The 14,206-nt window shown below is 43.7% G+C and overlaps 1 protein-coding gene across 4 annotated transcripts in view; it reads left to right on the forward strand.

Annotated features, from left to right (window-relative positions):
* The window catches only part of LOC137374310 (protein associated with UVRAG as autophagy enhancer-like), a 78,235-nt gene that overhangs the window by 43,497 nt on the left and 20,532 nt on the right, over window positions 1-14,206 (forward strand). For all 4 annotated transcript variants that reach the window (XM_068040159.1, XM_068040160.1, XM_068040162.1 and 1 more), the window contains 2 exons: window positions 6,758-6,875; window positions 9,445-9,590. In XM_068040159.1, coding sequence (XP_067896260.1) covers window positions 6,758-6,875; window positions 9,445-9,590 — 264 coding nt within the window. The remainder of the gene's footprint in view (window positions 1-6,757; window positions 6,876-9,444; window positions 9,591-14,206) is intronic.

Below are 14,206 nucleotides of genomic sequence, written 5' to 3' on the forward strand. Positions count from 1 at the left end.
CACCTGAGGCTGAACCAGTGTTTTATGCACGTTTAATATAACTTGCTTGCTTTTTGTATTCTATGCCTCTATTAATGAAGCCTAGGATGCTGTATGGTCGATTAACTGCTCTCACAACCTGTCTTGCCACAGTCAATGATTCATGCATGCATGCATACATATACCAAGGTCCCTCTGCTTCCTTTTTGGATTTGCACCTTTTTCATATTTTCTGTGTTCTTCCTACCAAAACAAATCTCTTCACATTTCTCTACATTAAATTTCATCTGCCACTTGTCCACCCCTTCCACAAACTATGTCCTTGCGAACTGTGAGGGGGATAGTGCAGAACTTCAAAATGTTTCCAAGTTTCATATCATCTGCAAATTTTGAAATTGAGGCATATTAATTTTGTCATGCCCATTAATTTTTAAACTGTTGCTGGAGTGAAGAAATGACTTCTTGTTACAAGACAACACCAGACTCTTGGCTGGAAGGACATTTGCACGCTAAGAGACCATGCTTGCAAAGAACTACTCCCTGGTCCAGTTAACCCAAATGGATTTTGATTAGACATAAAAGGTGTAAGGAAGCTTGCATTCCAGGATTTGCTGAGATGATAGAATCCACAAAAGCAGAATTGGTTAAACCAGCTGGTCACATGACTAATCAGCTGGTCTAGGCATTTTGAATTAGACACAGATGGCAGAGTGTAACTGAACCTGGAACAGGACAGCCTCTCCTGGCTGATGCTCTCTCTCTTTCTCACAAGCCTCCAGACCCATTGAAGAGACGCAAACCTTAAAGACTCTGACATCGAAACAAGTTGAAGCGTGCACTGGGCTCCAACAAACAGCAAGACTTACTGACAACCAAAGACTCAACATCAAACTCAAAGGACTGTAACTACCAGATATTGTCTCAAACTTTTCCCCCTTACTTCCTTCTACTTTTTTCTGTCTCTATCTGCATGTGTTTTTTATTGCATGGTCTCGTCGCGTAGTCGTTAACTGAATTGGAGTTTAAGATTAGATTAGATTAGAGATACAGCACTGAAACAGGCCCTTCGGCCCACCGAGTCTGTGCTGACCATCAACCACCCATTTATACTAATCCTACACTAATCCCATATTCCTACCAAACATCCCCACCTGTCCCTATATTTCCCTACCACCTACCTATACTAGTGACAATTTATAATGGCCAATTTACCTACCAACCTGCAAGTCTTTGGTTTGTGGGAGGAAACCGGAGCACCCGGAGAAAACCCACGCAGACACAAGGAGAACTTGCAAACTCCACACAGGCAGTACCCAGAATCGAACCCGGGTCCCTGCAGCTGTGAGGCTGCAGTGCTAACCACTGTGCCGCCCATTAATGAACTTCCACCTTTCTTGTTTAAATCTAAGAAAGCCTGTCTGATTTCTTTGCCTTATAATTGGAAAGAGGTGAACAAGGATTCACTGAGGGGGAGCTAAAAACATGGTGTTTCTAAAATTAAACCCTGTTGCTGTTCGACCAGACAAAGGCTGAAAGGAACCCCTAGACCCCATCTCTTGGTCGTAACAGAGATTTGGGGGCTAGCGTCCTGGATTTGACCCATAAACAAACGAGGAAATTGGAGGTGGGAAGTCAGTGATCCCAAATAAAGAAGATTTCAATATAGGTTTTCTTGTGATTGAATACTAACATGTCTGCGACTGAAGCTAGTAGCTCCTCAAGCCAGGGTGAAGTAACTTGGGATAAGTTAAAAGCACTGTCTATGGAGGAGTTGAGAAAAATGACTGAGCAGCTTGGGATCACTGTACGTGGCAAGGCTAGGAAGTCTGAAACCTAAGGCTAGTGGCCAACCATTTTTCCCCTGAATCTGAAGCAGGAACAGGGTTAGACGAAGACCCAGACATGGCATTGCTAGCAAAGATACAATTGGAACAGAGGAAACTTGAATTAGACAGGGAAAGAAGAAAAAAGAGAGACTAAGTAAGGGGGGGCGAGAGAAAGAAAGAACATTCCAGAAAGAATGCAAAGAAAGGGAGCTGAGATGACTTGAGTTAACTAGGGGATGACCGAGTAACCCCAGTAAAAGCATGGCCAATATGGAGGAGTGCAATTCAGGGTTGGGTACAGAATTGTTTAAAAACTCTCCCAACAGGCCCCAAAAGTCAATAAGGGAGACGTGAAAGTGTTTTTTGTCTTTTGAAAACTGGCAAGGCAGTTAATGGCCAGCTGAGGCTTGGACTCTCTTGCTATGAAGCAAGCTAACTGGAAAAGCCCATGAAGTTTATTCCATGTTGCCAGATGAGAGTTCATCCAATTATGGACTGACAAAAAATGCTATCCTCGGGGCATATGAGTTAGGCTTCTGGTACTATCACCAGAAGTTTAGAACCCTCGAAGCAAGTTGATCAAACTTACCTGGAGTTTGATCAAAATAAGCAGCTGGCTTTTGACCAGTAGCTAAGGGCTCTTAAAGTGCTATGAAAATCTTAGTAATATTGCTAGAGGAATTTTAAAAACACACTCCCACTCTCCATAAAAACACATGTAGAGGAACAGAAGGTTCATAAAGGCTGGCAAGCTGCAGTGCTGGTTGAGTTTGTGGGAAGTTAACAAAAGCCCAAGCAGTCCTGGGAGGGAAAGAAAAGCAGGAGACATATGGGGGAGGGGGGCCCCCTCCAACCAAAAAGGAAGGTGCTGCAAGTAGCAATGAGACTTGTGTGCTTCTATTGTAATAAAGCAGGGCATTTTAAGAGCTAACTGCTGGAATCTAAAGAGAAAACCTGTAGGGTTAATCAGGGCACACCTGCTCAGTGAAGACAGTAACCTGATGGAAAGCACAGCAAAACCAGCTGTGGCTTTAACTGCAGTAAGAGTGAGACCCAGGAAGCTTACGGCTGCAAGTGAAAGAAAATTTAATACAATTCCTGAATGTTATCAGGATTTTGTGTCTGAAGGGAGAGTAAACTGTACTCCTTGAGTGGGGCAAGCAAGCCCACAGTAATTCTCAAGGACATAGGCCACTAGATCCCTTTTACAGGGAAAAGGCCTGACCTTGCCCCCAGAGAGTGCAGTAAACACCAGAATGGTGAATGATATTGGGGGGGGCAGTGTATGCCTGTACCTTTTATACTGGGTGCACTTGGAGTGTGGCCTAGTTTTGGAACCATGGGGATTGTCCTGAGCTTGCCTATGAACAAGGTTGACTTGCTCTTAGGTAATGATTTGGCAAGGACAAAGGTGGTAGCTTTTCCAATAGTGAGAGACCGCAGGAGGTCGGAGACAGGGCAGTGGCAGGAAACGGTCCCCTGCAGTTTCCTTGAATATGTAGTGGATCAGGCCATGATCAAGTCAGCTTCCCCAGAGGAGACTGAATTGGCACTGCAGGCAGATGACCATGAGGTCTCTGTCCGAGACTTTCTTTGGAAAGTTAGACCCAGGGAATGAGGTAAATGGATCTTCCCTAGTTGAGGATCAGTTAGCTGACCCAGTATTGCGTTGGCATAGGCTGCCCAGACTGAAATTGAAGCAGAGGGAGTCCCTGATTGCTATGATTTAAAGAATAAGGTATTGATGAGGAAATGGAGTTCTCTCAGACCTGAGAACAAGGAGTGGACAGCGGTTCATCACTTAGTGGTGCCGCAGAGGTACCAGAGAGAAATATTAAGAATGGCCATGAGATTACAGTGGCTGTACAGGTTGGTATATGAAAAACCAAAGCCCACATAAGACAGCAGTTTGACTGACCAAAACTACTCCAATATGGTGGGGCAACTCCTGCAGTACTCCATGTGCCCAGGTTGAGGGGAAACTCCAACCTACAGTGAAATCTGCACCCCGAAGTCCTATATTGGTGTTTGGAGGGCACCCCCCACTGCCCCCAGCAGAGGGTTGGTGAACTGTAAGGGAATCTTCCCAAGAACAAAAGGGGAGAGGCAGGCACAAGGCTGGCAAAAGGTTAAAAAGAAAAGGGGCCAGGAGGACAGGTTAAAGGAAGTCTGGGAGGAATCCCAAATGGAAACCCCTATTATCTGGTCAGCCAACCCTGAAATATTTGAAAAGTTAGACCCCAAATCCTCCTATGTAAATGCAGACACTAGAAGCACACCACCAGAGTGGCTAACAGCGTTTACAGGAAACTGCAGAGACAAAGTCCTCGAGGGCAGAAACTGAGGGTGATGCCTCAACTCGTCCAAGTACTGCAAGGGAGTGTAGTAGAATCTGGGTAAATGCCTGCAAGCAGGAGTGTCCCAGAGGACAAAGGGAAGATTGGCAAATAATCCTCTCCCACAGGAAAAAGGGAGCCAGCCAGCCATCCCCTAAGGTGAAAAGCCCTTGCATGACTCATCAAAGCACAAAGAGCATTGAGTGGAATTGCCCACTGCCACCACCCCTGAGCAGAACTCAACTTAGGACTAATTAAATCTAACCCTCCCCCTGCAGACCTCAACAAGAACAAAGACACCCGAGACAGTCATGGAAATGTGCAAACTGAAAAACTTCACCAAAAACTACATGTTTATTGGGATGCCAAAAAGGGCAGTTTCAAGCAGCACTTCTACCAAGAAAAGACAGGCTATAACAACTGTTAGGTTTTCTGAATGAGAGATGCATGTGTATTTTCCTGCATTTGTCTTCTCTAGTCCCTTTTTAATCTTTTTTTTAAAGTTGCATTTCATTTCGCTGGGTGTAAAGGTGTCGTGAAGACACCCATCTGCCAAGAATGAGGCATATTAATTTTATCAATTTTTAAACTGTTGCTGGAGTGAAGAAATGACTTGTTTTACAAGACAGCACCAGACACTTGGCTGGAAGGATATTTGTATGCTTAAAGACGAAGAGTGCTTGGGGAGACAAAGAACTACTCCCTGGTCCAAATGGATTTTGATCACCAGACATTGAAGGTGTAAGGAAAGTCACATTCCAGGGACTGCTGAGATGATAGAATCCACAAATGCAGAAGTGGTTAAACCAGGTCACATGACTGACTGGCTGGTCCAGGCTTTCTGAATTACACACAAGACAGCTTGAAGATACACAGCAGAGTTTAACTGAACCTGGAACAAGACAGCCTCTCTCCTAGCTGGTGCACTCTTGCTTTGTCACAAGCCTCCGGACCCGCTGAAAACAGGTAAACCTCGAGAAAAGACTCTAACATCGAAATGTTGACTCCTGCTATAGTACAAGTCTGGATGCCACCAACTCTGCTACCTTTTTAAACTGCTGCCATTCTCCATTTGTGGAAATTCTTTTAAGTCAGTTGGAGGACAAGAAGTGTTAATTGAGTTTAAATGCAAATTTATGGAAAATATACCAACTGTGTCTAAAACTTACACATTCTGAAAAGGGAAAGAAGAATATTTCCAGGGCTCCTTGGGAACATAATTCTAACAAGGTACAAAAAGTTTTAGTGGGGCCTGATCTGAGCATTTTAGAACATCTGTTCTATTGCATATCTCAAACTTTTCCTCTCCAGAAGGCTAGATTTGGCTTGAGTTTTACCTGTTATTTGATCAAACAATATTTTCATTCTCCTTTCCTGTGAGAATTTATTGAGCAGCTCATCACATTTCAGAAATGCCCCATGTAGTAATTACTAGGTAAACAAAGCAGCTAATTTACACACAAGGCCCTGGTACTTTTTAATTGTTACTGCACAACCTTGTCTGATGGTCATAGTTACACAGCACAGAAACAGGCCTTCGGCCCATCGTATCTATGCCGGCCATCAAGCACCTAATCTATTCTAATCCTATTTTCCAGCACTTGGCCTGTAGCCTTGCATGCTATGGTGTTTCAAGTGCTCATCTAAATACTTCTTAAATGTTGAGGGTTCCTGCCTCTACCACCCTTCATGCAGTGTGTTCCAGATTCCAACCACCCTCTGAGTGAAAATGTGTTTCCTCAAATCCCCTCTAAACCTCTTGCCCATTACCTTAAATCTGTGCCCCCTGGTTATTGATTCCTTCGCTAAGGGAACATTTCTTCCTATCTACCCTATCTATGCGCCTCATAATTTTGCATACCTCAATCAGGTCCCCCCTCTGCTTTCTCTGCTCTAAGGAAAATGACCCTAGCCTATCCAGTCTCTTCATAGCTGAAATGCTCCAGCCCAGGCAACATCCTGGTGAATCTCCTCTGCACCCTGTCCAGTGCACTCTCATCCTTCCTATAGTGTGGTGACCAGAACTGTACACAGTACTCCAGCTGTGGCCTAACTAGTGTTTTATACAACTCCATCATAACCTCCCTGCTCTTGCCTTTATTAGCCAAGGCATAGAATACAAGTACCCCATATGCCTTCCTAACCGCCTTATCTACCTGTGCTGCTGCCTTCAGTGATCTATGGACAAGTACATCAAGGTCCCTCTGACCCTCTGTACTTCCTAGGGTCCTACCATCCATTGTATATTCCCTCGCCTTGTTAGTCTTCCCAAAATGTATCACCTCACACTTCTCAGGATTAAATTCCATTTGCCACTGCTCTGCCCATCTTACCAGCCCATCTATATCGTCGTGTAATCTAAGGCTTTCCTCCTCACTATTTACAACCCCACCAATTTTCATGTCATCTGTGAACTTACTGATCATACCTCCTATATTCACATGTAAATCATTAATGTACACTACAAACAGCAAGGCAAGGGTCCCAGCACCGATCCCTGCAGTACATCACTGGTCACAGGCTTCCAATTGCAAAAACTGTTGCATCCTAACCATCCTGTTTGCAGTGCTATAGCCAAATGTTTAAAATACCAATGTTTTTTTTGTTTGGTTTCAGGCACTGTTTATCTGCTGAATATTTAGCTCGCCGACTATTTAAATCATTCAGGATGACATGGTTGCCCCTGGAGACTGAAGTACATCACCTTGACACAGTGGAGAAGGTGCTGGATAAAGTATGTAGCTCATAGGTTGGAATGTTCTTCCTTGGAATACTGAATGGGATATTCCAATTGAGCATTGGCTAATGTGAATAATTTTTTTTACTTTTGAAAACAAACCCAGAAGGAAAAAGTCCCTTTCATGACCCATCCCAGTGCACTTCACAGCCATGAAGTATCTTAAGTGTAGTCACTATTTTTAAATGTTGTAAATGCAGTAGCCAATTTGTGTACAGTAAGGCTCCACAAATAGCAATGTGATGAACAGATAATTTGTTTGAGTGATTAATATTGCCCAGGACAGTGTCGTGGGTCATTTGCATTGACTTAGAGGGCAGATGGGACTTTGGTTTAATGTCTCAACATTAAAGGCACTTCTGACAGTGCAAAGCTCCCTCAGGTCTGCACTGGAGTGTCAGCCTGGACTGAGCTCTCGTCTGAAGTGGAACCAGAATCCTCATCCTTCTGACTGAAGTAAGATCATTTGTCCCCATTTCTAGTGTGATCCTTATTCACAAATCTTCCTCTCTGACTCCAAACAACCTTGCCCAATTCTACCTGTGCAATCTGCTGTAGCCATATGTCTCAGCTGAATTCTTTGGTCTGTGACTCTGACCTCCTGACCCTTTCCCCTCTAGCCTTCTCTCCACCTTTGGTAGAGTCATTGCCTATTTCAGCCCTACTGTCTGGAACACCTTGCCTAAAACCTTTAAAGCATCACCACTTCTCTCCCTGCTGTTAGAACTCTCCTCAAAACTCCCCTCTTTGTGGTTTTTGATCATTCCTAATTCTTCTGCTTGGTGAATATTTTAAGTGTAAGGCCTTGATATTTTTGTTTTGTTTCTGCAATAATGGCATCGTACGCATGTAAATTGTTGGTCACCAGCTGCACTGCCACCTGTTTTGCAAATTAACTGGTGGACATGCACTCAACTGCATAGTAATGGAAGGCACGTAAGAATGTGACCTTTGGGAGGGGGGCGGGGGGGAGAATCTCAATCCTACATGTCTTCCATTGCTTAACTGGGTAATCAGTTAGCGACAGTGGGACTCTAGTCAGTTCTTTCTACCCTCTCCTCGTTGCAGTGTGTAAATGATTTGTCAGACATAGAGTTTGAGTCAAGGGTCATTTGAAAGAGACTTGTTTTAGAAAGCATCGTTCATGATAGGACAACACAAAGCACTTGCAATCAATGAAGTGCTTCTGAATTGCAGTCAGTGTTGTACTGTAGGAAACATAGCCAATTTGTGTACAGCATGGTCCCACAAACAGCAATTTTTTAAAATGTTGGTTGAGGCATAAATAGTGGCCAGGGGAACTCCCTAGCTCCTCTTCAAATTCATGCCGTAGGATCTTTTACATTCACCTGTGGGCAGACAAGGCTGCCATTTTAGTGTCTCATCCAAAAAGATGGCACCTCTGACAGTGTGGCACTTCCTCAGCACTGCATTGGTGTGTTAGCCTAGATAATGTGCTCCAGTTTCTCTAGAGTGCAACTTGAACCCACAACCTTCTGACATCAAGGCAGGATTGCTAATAACTGAGCCACAGCTGACTTGTTTTAAGATGAACAAAAAGTTACAAAAGCAGATGATGGAAATTGAAATGGAAAATGTTGGTAGCATCCATAGTGAGAACAAGTGTGGACCCTTATTCTGATTGTGTCTTGACCTGCTGTGTACTTCCCGAATTCTGAAATTTTCCAGCTCCTCCTCCTCCCCTTGTGCTGTTGTGGGTTTTTTAATTAAAGTTACTGCACAAATGAAGCCCTTCATGACCTGAACAATATGGGGAGTGTTGTGTACAGGAGCACTACTTCAAACGTACTTCATTGACTGCTTCTTCCAGGGGTCTGTTTTCAATGGCCCAGTAGACCCATTCTTAAACCAGTTGCACTGTAGTCCATACTTTGCATTTTTTTAAACTTCCAAGTTGTCTAACTTTTTTTCCCTTGTTAAAATTTCTGCTTTTGTAGACCTATACTCTTAAAAATGAAGTAGAATATATTGTATGGTGTAGGCTGGCATTAATTCTATTGATTTCTGGTCAGAATTGCACCAAAGCAAACTCTCCAGCCTGTCCTTACTTGTTGCTATGTGGAGTTTGCCAAATCTAGCCAGCAGCCTGTGGTGCAGATTTTGGAGTAACTTCCATGCTGGGCCTGATTTTTGATTCACACTAATGGCAAAACTCACTGCACAGTTTGACATTGCTCGGTCCATTGTTGCTGGCACTTTTGTAGTTTATAAGATGACCATACAAGCGGCACTGATGTTGGATGAAATGAATTTTTGTTAAAAATGTGGATATAAGAGCTAGCAGCATGAATAAGCTGAAGCCAACAGTGATCCCAAATACTAAGCCCGGTTAATCTCAGCAGGCACCTGACCAAGATCCCATCGCTGTTGCAAACAGAAAATGCTGGCAGTCTGCAACATATCTGATAGTATCTGTAAACTGAAAGATTAATTAATGTTGAAGGTATAGACCATCCTGATGGACTAGCCTACTGCATAGGACAGATTCCACCTTTTTTTAAGATTGATGTAGTTAATGTTTTTTCTTCCACTCCTCCTGCCCCAGTTTCTTCCTCTGAAGGGCACTTTGCCTGGTGCTGAAGAATCAGTGGATTTAACGGCAGACTTCAAGCTAAACTCCCGATTGAGGGGAACTGCAGACTGGGCCCCACCTCGCTTTCAAATTCTGTTCTTCATCCATGTACCACAGAGGTACGTAAAGTCAGATATAGCTTCCAGCACAAGTAATGCAAGCATTGCTTGCACATGGTGGAGTAAAACATCAGTTGAGAGGTAATTTTGTTAATTGGTTTAAATAACTTTGTGGAAAGAGGTTTAAAACATTACGCTTAATGTCAAATTGTTTTTTAATCTAGTAAAATTCATTTTCAGTAATGGGTAAATTTATTTAAAGCTCCTTGTTCATTCTGAAGACTAGTAATTGTTCTTAACTGAAGAATGGCTAAGTGGGCTAAACATCTTGCTGAAGTATTACTTATTAATTGGCAGATTTATCTTTTACTAGTATTCAGCATTAGTTTGCTTGGGTTACTAATGAGACTTGTAGTCTGGGATTGAAATATATTTTTAAAAGAAAACTGGAACTCTGAAATAAGAGTGACACTCATTTAGTATGGTTCTGTCTCATCCAAGCATTATGTGGATGTTGGATTATAGTCTTTTATATTATGACTGAATGTGGATGATGTTGGAAAGCCTACATTTGTTTTCCACTCTTGACTCCCCTCAGAAATTGGTGCTTGCTATTTCAGAGGGTATTGAGTCAATTGCATATTGTGGGTCTGGAATTGTGTATGGGCTAGGCCACAGATTCTCTCCCCTCAATTACATTAGTGAACTGGTAAATTTTTTATCAACATCTGGCAGCTTTCCTGCCTGCAAATTGCTGTATTTAATTAACTCAAATTTACAATTTAATATGAAAGACATTTACCTATCAATGGCATGACATTGAAAAGTGTAGATGAGCAGAGGCACCTGTGTATCTATATACACACATCCTTTTGAAGGTGCAGGGCAAATTGAGATGGTTAAAGCATATGGGTTACTTGGGTTTATAAATAGAGTAGAATATAAGATCTGAGAGCATGCTAGAACTTTTCAAGTCACTGGTTGAGTCTCGTGGGTAATTGTGGACACCACACTTCAGGAAAGATGTAAAGGCCTCGGGGTTCTGAGGAGGTTTACCAGGATGTTAACAGGAATGAAGGACTTCAGTTTCTGTAACGAGGAGAAGTTGGAAAAGTTAGGGCTGTTCTCCTTGGAACAGAGAAGATTAAGAGGTGACCTAATAGAGGTTTCAAGATAGCTTTTGATATGAGGAGAAAAATTCCTAGATGATGGTGATAGGAGCAAGGATAGTTATATTGAGGTTGAAATAAGTGGACTCTGTTCCTAGAGAGACTTGAAGCTCCGCTTGCTGTCAAGCATGATGTAAGGTTATTTACTGTGCTTTTAGGCAGGGTGAGCAGTGTTTTGTGGGGAGCACTGCAGACCTTTCAAGATTTCAATCTAACAATTCAGTTTGTGCATCTCTGTATAACCGTGCACTTCAAGGAGTAGTGCAGGTCCTGTACAATGTTTCTTTAATATTTCATGTACCTTCAATCTCATGTGTACTGTTTACATTTTTGGTTAACAAAACAAGGAAAAGCTCCTGTAACCCATTCATTCCTGCCTTACTCCATTCTGTTACAGGTTTGCAGTCACTCACAATGGAAAGTGTGCACTGCTTGGGGACTTGGGTTGCAGGATGATAGGGATACATATCTGCACTGCATTCTGATTGTCCAAACCACCAACTGGTGTACTGCAAAATATCTTTTTTTACCAGTGAAAAAGGACCATTCATTTTGGATTGGGAGAGTCAGCTCCTAGTGCTAATGGTGTTCCACTCAGTTTCTCTAAATTGGCAATTTTAGACTCCGATGCAATTCAGAAATCTATGACTAGTTGGGGGAAAACCAGATTTAATTGTAGAATGCTGAGCCTTGATAAATTTGGGATCCCAGAATCCGAATTTGAACCAGTGCTGTAGTGCATAAACTTTAATATTCATTCATGGGATGTGGGTGTTAGCAAGGCCAGAATTTATTTCCCATTCCCAATTGCCCTTGAAGTTGATGAGCTGCCTCCTTGAACTGCTGCAGTCCATGTGGTGTAGGTACACCCACAGTACTGTTAGAGGGGGACTTCCAGATAGTCAGCCCAGTGACAGTGAAGCAACGGTAATGTAGTTCGAAGTCAGGATGGTATGTGACTTGGAAGGGAACTTGCAGGTGGTGTTCCCATGTGTCTATTCCTCCTGTCCTTCCAGATGGTAGAGGTTGTAGGTATGGAAGGTGCTGTCAAAGGAACCTTGGCAAGTTGCTACAGTGCATATTGTAGATGGTGCACACTGTGCACTGATGGTCGTTGAGGCACTGGTCAAGCAGGCTGCTTTGTCCTGGATGGTGTCTAGCTTCCTGAGTAGTGTTGGAGCTGCACGCATCCAGGCAAGTGGAGAGTATTCCATCATGCTCCTCCGACTTCTACCTTTTGTAGACGGTGGACAGGCTTTGGGAAGTCAGGAGGTGAGATACTCGCTGCAGAATTCCCAACCTCTGACCTGCTCTTGTAGCAACAGTATTTATATGACTGGTCCAGTTAAATTTCTGGTCACTGGTAACCTCCAGGATGTTGGTGCAGAATTCAGTGACGGTGATGCTGTTGAAGGTGAGATGGTTAGCTTCTCTTGTTGGGAATGGTCATTATCTTGTACTTGTGTGGCATGAATGTTTGCCACTTTTTTTTTTAACTCCTTCATGGGATGTGGGCATTGCTGGCCAGATCAACATTTATTGCCCATCACTAATTGCCCTTGAAAGGATGGTGGTGAGCTGCTGCCTTGAACTGCTGCAGTCCTTGGTGTGTAGGTACACCAACAGTACTGTTAGGAAAGGAGTTTGAGGATTTTGACGCAGCAGCAGTGAAGGAATGTAGTTCCAAGTCAGGATGGTGTGTGGCTTGGAGGGGAACTTGCATGTAGTGGTGGTCCCATGCATCTATTGCCCTTGTCCTTCTAGGTGGTAGAGGTAGAGGGTTTGGAAGGTGCTGTCAAAGGAGTCTTGGTGAGTTGCTACAGTGCCTCTTGTACATGATACACACTGCTACCACTGTGCATTGGTGGTGGACAGAGTGAATGTTGAAGGTGGTAGATGGGGTTCCAGTCAAGTGCTCTCCAGCTTCTTGTGTTGGAAATGCACCCATCCAGGCAAGTGGAGAGTATTCCATCACATTCCTGACTTGTGCCTTGCAGATGGTGAACAGGCTTTGAGGAGTCAGGTGGTGAGTTACCACAGAGTTCCCAGCCTCTGACATCTCTTGCTACCTATTTATACAGTATTAATATGGCTATTCTAGTTCAGTTTCTGTTCAATGGTAACCCCCTGGATGTTAGTGGGGGATTCAGTGATGGTATAACTGTGTAACAGCCCTGACAATCAAATTTCTCTGCAGCACCTGTGGAAGAGCCTGTCACTCTAGAATTGGCCTTTATAGCCACTCCAGGCGCTGCTCCACACACTACTGACCACCTCCAGGCGCTTACCCATTGTCTCTTGAGATAAGGAGGCCAAAGAAGAATGCCTTTGAATCTCAAGGAGAGATGGTTAAATTCTCTTGCTGAAGATGGTCATTGCCTTGCACTTATATGGCACGAACGTTACTTGCCACTTACCAGCCCAAGTCTGGATGTTTAGGTCTTGCTGCTTCTGGACATGGGCTACTTCATTATCTGAGGAGTCGCGAATGATGTTGAACATTATACAGTCATCAGTGAACAACCCCACTTCTGACCTTTATTATGGAGGGAAGGTCCTTTTTAATGAAGCAGTTGAAGATGTGTGGATCTTGGACACTACCCTGAGGAACTCTTGCAGTGATGTCCTGGGACTGAGACCTCCAACAATGTCAACCATCTTTGTGCTAGGTATGACTCTAATCAGTGGAGAGTTTTCCTCTTCCCATCGACTCCAGTTGTGCTAGAGCTCCTTGATGCTATATTCAGTCAAATGCCTTGATGTCAAGGGCAGTCACACTCTCCTCGCCTCTGGAGTTCAGCTCTTGTGTTTATGTTTTGACCAAGGCTGTAATGAGGTCAGAAGCTGAGTGGCCCTGGCAGAACCCAAACTGAGCATCAGAGAGCAGGTTATTGCAAGCAAGTATTGCTTGATAACACTGTCAACTACCCCTTCCATTGCTTTGCTGATCGAGAATAGACTGATAGGGCAATAATTGGGTTGGATAATTGGGTCTGCTTTTTTGTGTACAGGACATGCTTGAGCAATTTTCCACATTGCCAGGTAGATGCCAGTGTTGTAGCAGTAGTAGAACAGCTTGGCTAGGGGTGCAGCTAGTTCTGGAGCACAAGTCTTCAGTACAATTGCTGGGATGTTGTCAGGGCCCATAGCCTTGGCAGTATCCAATGCCTTCAGCCATTTCTTGATGTCACGTGGAGTGACTTGGATTAGCTGAAAACTGACATCTGTGTTGGGGACCTCCGGAGGAGGCCAAGATGGATCATCCACTTGGCACTTCTAGCTGAAGATGAATGCAAATGCTTCAGCCTTGTCTTTTCACATTGATGTGCTGGGCTCCCCTGTCATTGAGCATGGGGATATTGGTGGAGCCATCTCTTCCTGTTTATTTAATTGTTCATCACCATTCATGACTGGATGTGGCAGGACTGCACAGCTACGATCTACCACTCTAGGTGGTAGAGGTTGAGGGTTTGGAAGGTGCTGTCTAAGGAGCCTTGGTGAGTTGCT

The sequence above is a fragment of the Heterodontus francisci genome, chromosome 10 (genome assembly GCF_036365525.1).
Source record: "Heterodontus francisci isolate sHetFra1 chromosome 10, sHetFra1.hap1, whole genome shotgun sequence".
Taxonomy (NCBI): Eukaryota; Metazoa; Chordata; class Chondrichthyes; order Heterodontiformes; family Heterodontidae; genus Heterodontus; species Heterodontus francisci.